At 42.2% G+C, this 12202-nt stretch overlaps 1 protein-coding gene across 1 annotated transcript in view; it reads right to left on the bottom strand.

Annotated features, from left to right (window-relative positions):
- kcnn3 (potassium intermediate/small conductance calcium-activated channel, subfamily N, member 3) overlaps positions 1–12202 on the bottom strand; it is a 45416-nt gene that overhangs the window by 20741 nt on the left and 12473 nt on the right. Inside the window, exon 2 of the mRNA XM_041942371.1 lies at positions 9748–9843. Within this exon, the coding sequence (XP_041798305.1) occupies positions 9748–9843 (96 nt within the window). The remainder of the gene's footprint in view (positions 1–9747; positions 9844–12202) is intronic.

Raw genomic sequence — 12202 nt, 5'->3', positions numbered from 1 at the left:
AAACAGCCAGTGCTAACAATTGCTCTTTACCACATGATTCATCTCAAGGGCTTTCAGCCCACACAAACATTTATTTAGGAAAACAAAAAAATACAATAACAGGTCAAACATCAGAGCAAGCGGGCATGACAGCCAGCCGCTGTGTGTCATAGCCTACTGGTCGCCGATGAGGGCGGACTGAAGCTCTGCCACTTCCTCAACCGCCTATGGATGCACACACTGCATATTTCATCGTTATCTATATCCAGCTCAGCAGGATACGTGTTTTCATTGTTCTACTGATGTAACATGTATGCACACATATAGCCAACATGTGTACACACACCTATGTAGCCTACGCTCACGCCTGACTCAGTATGTGAGCTATCATTTGAACCAAGGGTCAAACGCTGGCTGTATTCTTTAATGATTTCAGTAAATGTGTGTGTGTGTGTGTGTGTGTGTGTGTGTGTGTTACTGTACTAGTGTGTATTTGTGTATGCCTGAGTGAGTTTGAGAGAGAGTGTGCAGACCCAGCCTCGTCATGGTGACTGTTGCCAAGGCGACAACATCAAAGAGCAGCCAAGCTTAATTAGGATCCCCAGCGAGAGTGTGTGTGTGTGGGGGGGCAGTTTTGGGGGTGGGGTGGGAGGAAGACAGTCAAAAAAAAAAAGATAGAAATGCAGTGCGAGACGAGACAAGAAGAAAGAAAGAGGAGATGCAGGAAGAAAAAAGAGAGGTGTGAGGTGATGAGGTATAGAGAGGAAAGCACAGACAGGTTGTCTAACACTCAGTCTTTGTAGAGACTTGCAAAGGATTGTGTGTGTGTGTGTGTGTTTGTGTGTGTGTGTACTCACGTTTGAGGACAAAAATCTAGCTGCACAGTCACATTTTGGGGACTCACCTCCCATTTGGAGACAAAAAGCTGCTTCCCAGAAGGTAACCCACTGAATTTCAGGGCTAAGAGTTTTAAGGCTAACATTGGATTGGAGGTGGACATGTAGTAGTTATTTCTAAGTCTCCAGGGGATGAATGTAAGTCAGTGCAACATCTTCCTAAGTGACAAAAATAAGTTTCTGTGTGTGTGCTCGGTTTCTCTCAGTGTGTGTGTGACAGACATCAGCTCTGTCTCTTTTTCTCTGTCTACCTCTCAGTTTTTCCTCCTTCCAAAATCCCTCTCTCCCCTTCCTCCTCTCTCTGAATGACATCTCTCCAAATCAAAACGGAGGTGATCCAGTTTCTTGCCACTAGAGGAAATGAGCGCCTCTCCCTTCCTGTTCTCTCCGCCCTCCCCTCCTGCTCTGTCCTCCCTCGCGCTCCTGCTGTCGGTCTTTTCCTGGCTAAATCGCCACGAGGAAGGGATAAATAATTAAATTCCATTAGGAAAGTAATCTGTCAATGGGAGTGAGTGAGTGCCACTGCCCCTACATGACCATGACAGAGGGAGGGAATGAGGGAGGAGGCAAAGTACGCAGGGATTGTCTGTGTGTGTGTGTGAGTGTGTGTGAGGGAGTTCAAACACAAACTGTCGACTCTATCAGGACAGAAAGAGGGAGGAAGGTCAGACAACGGCAAAGCTAAATAAACTTGGACATAAAGAACAAGCCCATTGGGAAAACTGAACAAGATCATGAGGGAAAAAAGCATCCTCTGTTATTTTCTTAATTTTAACAAAACATGGCATCACAGGGCAGAGGGCAAGGGACAAGGAAAGGCAACAGCAAGCAGACAGGACAGAAGGAGGACAAAGTAAGAGAGGAAAAACACAGAGCAGGAGGAGGGAGACAGGAGACCAAAAAGAAAAAGGAGAAATGTGTGAAAATGACAGCACCAAAGACAAGCTGAGGTCTCTTCACAGGTAAAGGTGTGAGATCTGAGAGGACTCTCTCCACTTCAAGCATTCCTCACTGCTACATCTGCATCCTGCTGGAAGAGTTTGTCACCCCTCCATCTTTCCTCTTCAGCCATCCATCTATGCCTTGACCCCTTGCTGTCCCCATGGCCATCGTGCTTTGGCAATCGTGTTGCCTGATTGCAGATGTCTCTCATCACCGAACCAGACGCGGCGCTGGCTAGACGCTGCGGAGCGAACAAGTGAGACATGCAGGGACGATTTTGCACACATACACACGCATCAGACGGCCCTGTCAAATGCAGCACCGAGGTAGATGCAGGAAAATCAGCCTCATGTCGACATTTCCAGAGGGAAGGGAAAAAGACTAAACTTCAGTCTGGGATGGAGACGGCCCTAATCAGTAAAGGAGACAGTAACGGGGCGAACGCTGAAAAGCATGCACGCATACTTTTACACACATAGTCACACCTCTGGGAAATGTCTGGGTCCTACAGCATGGAAATCCCTAGAACAGGCTGAAAATAACTGGGGCGAGCCAAACACACACACACACACACAGACTATACGTGAATATGCAGAGAGGATAACACGCTTTCCTCGACTGTAATTGCAGCTCTGAGGAAACACCCCGGTGGCTGTTTCTACATAGTCGGCAGAGGGAAGGAAGGAGAGAGGGTGTCGTGGAAGTGAAAAGGAAGCGTTGGAAAGTGTGAGAGATGAGGAAAGGTTCACGGTGTGTGCACGAGCGTTGTTGCCTTGCCTGCCACTAGAAAGTCTAAAAACAGCAACTGAGAGAGAGTAAAGAAAGGATTCCACCAGTGGAGTCTCGAGACCAGGAACCTCTTTCATTCATTCAGTGCGAATATGAAAAACAACCTGGGTTACTAAAAATGGCCAGAGGCTAGCATGACACAAATGGCATCTGAAAAATTAACATTTCCTGGAAATAAGTGAGTGAAATGCATCTTTCATATCTACAGTCTAAGGAGGATGCTGTGGTTTACCTCGCTCTCATCTTCTCCTCCATTGTGGTTCCAAAGGCAGATGTACATCACGCAGAACATGACATCATGAAATGACCGTCCAAGTATTAGACGTCCCAGGACTTTAAAGAGGACGACCCTTTTTGGAAGACTATGGCTCACTTTAATTTCCCCATACTGACTGCCAGGTTTTGAGTGGCTGTGAGTGCCAAGCAGGTGTCTTGTTGATCAGTGGGTTGCTTCAAAAATCCTCCAAAAGTAACTGAATAATACAGTTCAGGAATGCTTAAAGTGCACTAATGGAGTAGAGAAATATCTCTTTCTCACACATGCTCTTAGGATTTCTATTTGATTAATTTCAAAAATTCATTTGTTGCTTCTCAAGTCTGGATTGCTTGCAAGTTTTAGAGCTAAAATGAATCTCGAGAGCTCATTTTTCTTGGTGCTAGCTATGCAAAAGTTTGCATTTGTTTATGTGTGAAGAAAAGAAAAGACGGCCTCTGGTGAGCTGGCTGATTAATGACTCATGCAACAGACCAGAACTTCAAATACATGAACATGTGTGCGTGGATGTCCCTGGATGCTACATGAAACACATGAAAGACAAGGTGCATCCCTTCTAAATCTGCGGATATTAAATTTTTTATTCAAACATTTAGCCCAGTTTTGGCTCTCACTTATCCTTTTGACTGGCCAAAGGACCACTTGGAAACCCTTGTTCATATAACAGCTCTCTTCACAGTATTTTCTTGATTCATCATTGGCTAGACTAATGATATTTCAATACTCAGTCTCCATTGAGTTCACGGTGGTGATCACAATCTCAGCATAAATTCTAATGACATCTCTAAAATAATGGTCTTTAGAATTTCTTTAAACACAGTGACAAAGATTCAGTGAAGAAATCTGACAATGAAGTACATAAAAAAACCAAGGCTGAACTCGATTTTATAAAAAATAAAAGTGATTGAGGAAAGAAACACATTGCCAAAGGCAGCAATGAGACAATGATTGCAAAACCACACAATACTGATTCATGTTGATGTTGCAGCATTAAAGGGGCATAAAAATCTTCCTCCTTGGAATTTCTGTTAATATGCTAACCTGTTCTAACCTAAGCATTATACTTGCAAAGAAATTCCTAGATTACAGACATAGATTCCTAAACCAGGTACAGTATTTGTCGCAGTTCAGCAGGAATATGTCATAGTTACCATGGTAACACTAATAAAAATGGTTCTTCTTGTTCGTCTCAGGAGCCAAGGTCTCAGGAGGTGTGTCATGTAGTAAAGTGGGTGTGTCATGCAGTCTGTAAGACTGCGGAAAGACCCTTCTCAATATGTGTTATGTTAGCAGCGATTAATGTCGGCTTGAGTGGCCAGCCTCATGCAGAGATGAAAAGTGGGCTACAGAGGTCTGGTAAACTCACTTCTTTCTAACGCCACACCCCCAGACTTTTTTCACTGTCAAACATCACTTGTGGGTTAGGGTCAGGGGTTAGCCACCAAAGGCTCGATACGACATGTAAAAGGACACTGATGTTCTTTTACGCAACGCTATACTGCACACATCTGAACCTCGGGGAAGTACATTTGCAGATCTGTAGGAACAAACAGTTCTGCTAAGAGCTGAAATGATTCCAGACCGCTTTAAGATGGAATGACAGAACTTCTTTCAGCCAGAGCCAGCGGGGTCTGATGGCCACTTGCAGTCCAGACTTGTGCTTTTATGCAAATTGCACAGTTTAGCTGGAAATACCAGACATGACACACCAATAACCACCTGCACAAGCACTTGATAACTGTACATTTTTGCCAAGGTTTCAGCCATTATCAGGACAAAGAAAAGCTTATTACTCCTGCAGAGAAGGATTATGCATTATGATCACTTTTTAATGTATGGAACTCAGTGTAAGCTGATGATTAAAATGCAGGTTTATTGAATAGTTTGCACAATATTGGGGATATTTGCTGTATCGATGAAGAAAACCCCCATAATGAAACACTAAAATATCCATAACTTCTAATAATCATTATCAATCAAATATACTGAAAGTAGGCTTTATTTGATTATAACGGTAAGGATGAAAAAATGCATTGAACAGGAATTGCAGATAAATGCAAATAAATCCCCAAATTTGAGATATTTTTGTATAGTTAAGCTCTCACACTTATATGTGCTGCAAAACTCCTCTGAAACTAATAAGTAAATAATAGATGATGATGAAATGATAATTCGGGGACAAGCCAATTACATCTCATTAAAACCCATAGCTGCAGTTTGTGCAAGTTTAAGGAGGATTCTTGGGATTAGTTTGCTCAAAGAAGTATGTGAGACCAGTATGTGAGAACAACTGAGAAAACATGCCAGACTTGACAAATTTGACAAGAATCAGATGCTGTCCTTGAAAATTTGGGTCATGACTGATGACTGTGAAAATCTACCATTTGGGTACTTTAACACCATATATCTCAGTATAAAATGATTTACAGACTGTGGCAGTGTGCTAATTTGTACTCCACTGATTTAATCTAAACTATGAAACTAATGAAAATCAGTGTTTCAACAGGAGCATTTGCTTACATTTTTTTGGCCAGGATTTTAACTTTCCAGTTTTCTGGATTAAAAATGAAAGAAACAAACCGTGGAGTGTCAGCGTGGCTCTGCTGACTAAGCACAACACAAAACTGCAATGTTCTCGCTTCATATCAAACACTTCTCACGCCAGCTCCCTGTCTCTGTCATTTTTCACTGTAACGCCGGACTGACAGCTCAAAAACCTTGAAATCACACACACTTTTGCTACATGTTCATGTCGGTTAAAGCATGGTCCTGTTTGCTTTATCCAGAAAACGATTGTCTCTATTCTGTTATAACATCAGAGAGATAATAACATATAATTACTGTCAATAGTTAATAAGACAATAAGAACTCAAATTCCTTTCTTTGACAGCAGTGAACAAGGAACAAATTTGTAATTCGTGATGATTAGCGATGAGCTGCACTATAGGCTAGATTGACTTTTTGTATTTCATGCTGAGGGCAACTGGTTTGGGCAGTCCCCTAACAGAGACAGTGAAGGTGGGGAAAGGAAGAGGAGAGAAACATCCAAAAGAGGAAGGATGAGAGGAAAAATGCAGGAGAGGACTCTAGCCGAGAAGGGGACAAGATAAAAGGCCAAAAAAAAAAATTGTGAAAGTTTTCAGAGGGCGAGAGTGGGCAAGTGTTAAAGCACAACAGGAGAAGGGTAAATAGGTGAGAAGTTGAATGCTGAGTAACAAGGGAGGAGAGGAGTCAGGGAGAAAGGATGTGGAACTCAACAGCAAAATTGAATTGAGGCCCAGTGGAGGAGAAGGGAGACAGATCTAATCTGATAAGCAGGAGGAGAAAGAAGGAAAAAGGAAAGGAAAAGAGAAGCACACTGATGGCGGTAAACAAAAAGTACTGTGAGATACAAGACATGAGGAGGGAGAGAGGAATGGAGATCAGAGAGAGAGAGAGAGGTGGTATAAATGCCATCTAAACCCGATAACATCATTCTGATCTCCAGTGACTCTGCCTCTCCAATCTCCTGTGCAAATGTATATATACTTGTGTGTGCGATTGTGTGTGTGTGTGTGAGTGTGTGTGTGTGTGTACGTGCATGTAATATCCTGTTACATGCTGAGCAAAACGCTCCGGCAGAGTGTGTCGTAATCTGAGAATGAGATCTTTATTGAACAATGCCTTTCATTTCGCACAGCATTACTTCTCGTGGTGCGTATCTGTGTGTTTATGCTTGAACCATCCCACAATAAAAACCAGAGACAAACTGCCACTTCTTATGCTGCTCATGTAAATAAGCAAACCGGCTTCGATGCCGGCAGGCAGGTACCGAATAGCAAAATTAAAATGCGTGGAATGAAACGTGTTTGCTTTCAGGTGTGTTATTCGTGCACTGTGGGATGCTGCACACTGTTTCTGCATTCAGCTGTCATGGATGCAACTCTTCCTACAAATACTCTTTTTTACATTTTCGTTTATGTAAGGCTGAAAGAGTCAGGCTAGCTGTCTACAGCCGCTTCCAGCCGAGCGGGGGACAAATCACACAGCAGCATCTCTGCCTCTTATTGCTTGTTAGCAAGCTTTGTGTAAACATGTGCCAAACAAAGTGTAATCTTGGAAGTAGGGGACATACAAGAGGGATTCCAGAAGCGATCATCTCCTCTGCATCCCGTCCCACTGCTGCATTACTTTTTGTTGTCATTTATTTGCCAAATCAATGCCAAGCCTCCAGGTGAATTTAGCCTTTATTTGCATAATGTTCAAATGCTTCAACTGTCAACCCCTCCCGTTGTTCACATCGCCACTCAGTCATGCCTCGCCTCGAGAGAGGGGCTGCTTGTATTGAGGAACCCACAGAGAATTACCGTGTGCAGCTCCCCCTCACCTCTGTGGAGCTTTGTAGATGGTGTTACAGCTCGGTTTTGGTTTGGTTTGGTATCATCAGCTTTTTCAGCGGCAGCAGGCAGCCGTTTTCACCAAAAAGCTCTGAAAGCCGATCGTACACGAGCCGCTCAGCACCAAACAGCAGACAGACAAAGTCAGTGACTTGCTGGTGAAGCTTTTAGCTGCTGATAAGCCTGATTTTCCTCAGGAGCTGGCGCAGACCAAACAAGACATATATTATACAATATTGGACTGGACATTCTCCAGAGACACAACTCCAAATGAATGCTAATGTCCCTCCGTAACTAATGGATGTGTTAATACATTTGCTAACAGGTCTGTCTTAACTTAAAAGCTATTATAATATGTCAATGTTGTATTTACAGCTTGTTCCCACTGCCCCCAAGTAGCCACACAAGTAGTTACTGCTGCTTTTATCTGTAACAATTCAAAGAATACCTCCAGTTTTTATTCTTGTAATTTCAGCCATCATTCCTATAGGTAATTACAACATTGTACTCACAGCGTTCATTGCTGAATTGATAAAAGGGATGAATGACGAGTGGTTAGCCAATCAGTCAAGTTTTAAACAGCAACCAGATGAGCCAAAATCGATTGAGAACCTATGAAAGCATTAAATTTCGTGTTTGTTTCTGGAGTGCTCACCTTTGGTTTTACACAGCAGTTTAGATAAACTGGCTAAACGGTTGGACTGTTTGAAACCTGTCTGTTTGTCTGACTGCAATGTCACTGTGTTCCCAGGTTTCAGCAATTTTAGTGAGTGCAGTGTTATAATAACCAACAAAGATGATGGCCAAAACTACAAAAATAATACTCGAGTTGTCACAAATTAGGATTATCATTTAAAGATGTCAGCTGCTGTGTGCTGAAAATGTGTATAAATTATCACCATCCTATTAAAGTTATTATCAAAAGTGACTTGAGCTTAAATCCCAACATCACCTCCCCCTTCCCATTGCAATTCCCACCTGTATCTTCCCACTACCCTCCCCAAACTCCAAACTTCATTTAATCAAAAGGAGTGATTTCTCAAAGAGATTAACAGACGACTCTCTCTCTCGCTCTCTCTCACTCTGCCTGACAGTAGCGGTATTACCTCGCCTGTCACGTGCAGCAGCCACAGTGTGCGTGGGAGCATCACTGACTCCGTATGTGAATGTGACATCAAACTTGTGAGCAGAAACGAGGGTTCTTTTATCAATGACTCAAAGGCACACATGCACGTGCACCACATGTGCATACATCGTATCGGCTCCTTGAATCTTAATACAGAGCAGCTGCCTGTTACAGACTGATTACAAGTCTATCAGTCCCTGTGTATGACAGTGAATGGTTATTGATCCACAGATGGAGAGCCTGAAGCTCAGAGCAGAATGCATCAGAATCTCCATCACAGACCCGTTGGAACTTTAATAGACATTTTCAGCAACATCCAAGCTGTGATTTAATGAAAAAAAAAGTCTCAGCATTAAACTAATATGTGGTTAGATGGATGAGCGCTGCTCCGTGGTTTAGCTGGTGGGAGTAATAGCTGGTGTGGGGGCACTCAATGGGTCTGATTCCCGCAAGGCTCCCATAAATAGTCAATGTGCATCGATTGCAAATGGCTTCAGATGAAAACCCCGGCTAAATGACCGTGGTACCATTATATTAGCAAAATGACAAACAGCAAAACAGATATCATGAAGCATGAAAGCATTTCTGATTGATTGCTTCAGCCTTACAAGAGGTTGAGACTATGTGTGTTTGTGTGCTTTGCGTGCGTGTGTGTGTGTGTGCGCGTGTGCATGTGTGTGTGTGCACGTTGTGTATTCTCTGTGCATCTGTTGAATGACAGGATTGGTATTGACTAAGCATGTATTTAACACTGGGTGCGTATCTACTCAATGCAAAACCATACAGACGGCTCTGGCTTTCCCACTACGACTCTCATTAATGTCATTAATTGGTTGGAGCTGATGCACACCTGGGTCCTTCTGAGTATCTCAGGAGCCTAAGGGATGACAACATAATGCGTACACTATGGACAGAGCTCAGATGTGACTCTGTTTATATATATAGGAAACCACTCTTAGGAAGGAATAGTCACTGTTTTGGGAAAAATGCTTTCTTGCCAAGATGGCAAGAGCGATACAGCTTATATTTGTCCACTAAATAGAGAAGTAGCAGAACCAGAAGCTGGTTAGCTTAGCTTAGCATCAAGAATTGAAACAAGGGGAAACCAAAAAGGTGTCCGTTTTGTCCAAAGGTGACAAAATCTGTCTACCAGCACCTCTAAAGCTCACTAATTACTGAAAAGCTGTGTTTTTATAGTGGGCTAGATACAAGACTAATTCTTGCCCAGGCGCAGCGACTTCCTGTAGTCTTGAAATAGTCCCACATAACCGTTTGTAAAAGGCATACTATAACTTTTTTAAAGCTAAGCTATTGAAGTTATGCTACAGGCATATCTGCCTGTGGTTGTACGTGCATGTGTTTTACCTGAACTTCCCGTGCATGGTAGGCTATGATGAGGCCCAGCAGTATCACTGTGGACAGACTGATCAGACACTTCAGGGCCAGAGAATACATGGAGCTCTGAAACGAGAAAATTGACACACACACAAGCTTAGAAACACGCAGCATAAACATAACAAGCATCTTAGATCGACTTTATGATAAGATCGACTTAAGGTACAATGTGTGAGAATTGGCCACCTGTCGAAGGTCAATCCAAACAAATAGGGGGCAACATAGCACTGGAGAACGGCGATTCACTATACCCTGTCGAAGCTATCTCTGGCTGAAGCAACTCGATGCTGTTAGCCAAGTAGCTCAGTTAGCCATGCAGCTAGTTGCCGTATTAGCTGACAGGGGTCTACCCCGACCTGGAGCACGGAGCAAGGTATTGTTGGTGTTTACACTGTAGACTACGAAATTGGGCTTGGTTCTGGTAAATTTAATTTTGTTTCTGTTGAGTTGGAACTAAGTGTGTTGTTAGCATGCTAACATCTTTGATGTAATGTCAGATCTGTTACTCCTTCACATTCTGTTGATGTTAATTTTTAAAAACTTTTTTTAACTAAGATTCTGGCCATACCTTACACATTGTACCTTTAAGATAACAGTGACAAAAAATCATCTATGAAAGATCCAACACTCTTAAAAACTCGTGATAGACCACATTCTGCCACAAGACTCGTTCAACTTGGAGTGAGTCCCCTGATGTCCTCTGTCACTCCTCTGCATGTGTACCACTGCCTCAGCATAGAAGATAAAAACTAACATTTACAAAATAGACTTTCAAACGCAGAGCAGAAGTACAATGGTAGTATTCCAGCCGTCAATATCACTCTGCAGTCAAGCTTTAAATCCTCTGCTTGTCTGGTTTCAAAGGGCTTGCAATCAATGCACTGGGGAACTTCCAATCAATACAACCCATAGCACTTCAGTGGCTTCTTTAACCCCCTCACCTCACACAAAGCACAGCAACGTTTACTAGACTTAATACACATATACTAATACACTTGTACATTAGCTCATTTACACAAGAAGCATACAGCTGCGAACACCTAATCTGGATTAAGACATACAGATGGAAGATCAAAAGGAAAAAATGCATCAGATACTGTAGTTTCTGTCCGCTGTCCTCTAGTGAGTTTACATGCTCTTTTACGAATATGTTCTAACTGGAAACGGCATGTTTGGTCATGTGTGAGCCAAATGTGCTGTAGGAATTAATGGATCAATTCAGGTGTCAGGAGCCTGAGCACCAGGTATCATAACTTACAAATTGACATCAAAAAGCTGAGCTAATGAGAGAGCATGCATGTTAATTATCTAAACGCATCTTATTTTATGCCTTTGGTAAGAGGCCATAACATATATGAATTAATTCCCTCTGAAGCTTCCTGGCATACTTGGAGGAAATGCTACTCCACTTCATCCTCCTATTTTTTTTTTCCCACCTCATCCATAACTGCCACGCATCAGGAAACCTTATTAGTCATGCCAGTGGCGTGGCTCTAGGCAATGTTAGTCTGCGTGGTGGTCTTTCTATTGGCCTGTCCACCACTTTGGTCCAGAAATATCTTGAAGTGTTGGATTGTCATAAACTTTTCTACATAGACTATGTATTCCCCCCAGGATGAATACTGACTCTGGTGATATTCTGACTTGTCATCTAGCGCCACCATCTATTCAAAGCTTTGATTTAATCACTGAACTATGTCAACATCTACTTAGACCCCCTGGTCTTTGCTGTAGTTTGGCCAGCAGGTTGACATTTTTGGTTTTGATTGACATATCTCCACAACTATTGGATGGGTCGCAGTGAAATTTGAGTTGGTATTCATGGTCCTCGCAGAGTGAACTGTAAAAACTTTTACCTCCTGACCTTTCATCTCGCTCCATCATCAAGTCAGCATTTCTGTTTTATGATCAAATACCTTTCAACATTCCCACCAGCTTCAGCTGATGATAGTAAACATTATATCTGCTAAGCAATCAACTTACAAGCATTAACATTGGGGGTGCTGATGCACTGCTGTGCTTAAGTACAGCCTGACAGAGCCCCCAGCATGGCTGCCAACTGTCAGTCTAGTTTTTCATTATCATTTATATTATCTTATCATCTTATCATGAGAGCACTGCTTTTGAAGCTAATGAAGTTAATCTGAAAAATATATGACACACTTTATCCTAGATCCTTGATTTGAATATGACAAAACTCCAAACACACAAACAAGCAAACAAAAAAATGGTGCTGTCTGCACAGAGTAAACAGAAGTAGCAGTCGTAAAAATGAGATATGGGGAAATATAATTAAAATATGAAGTAAATAAAGGACATAACTATGATAATAAATTACTTATAAATGCAATTAATCAATTAAGGTAGTTATCACAGTAGACGGTAGCAAACACCAAAAGATTCTGTATACAATAAACATAAAGAA

The sequence above is a fragment of the Chelmon rostratus genome, chromosome 8, assembly GCF_017976325.1.
Source record: "Chelmon rostratus isolate fCheRos1 chromosome 8, fCheRos1.pri, whole genome shotgun sequence".
Taxonomy (NCBI): Eukaryota; Metazoa; Chordata; class Actinopteri; order Chaetodontiformes; family Chaetodontidae; genus Chelmon; species Chelmon rostratus.
Note: the sequence above shows the minus strand (reverse complement) of the source record. Positions and strands in the feature narration are given on the sequence as shown.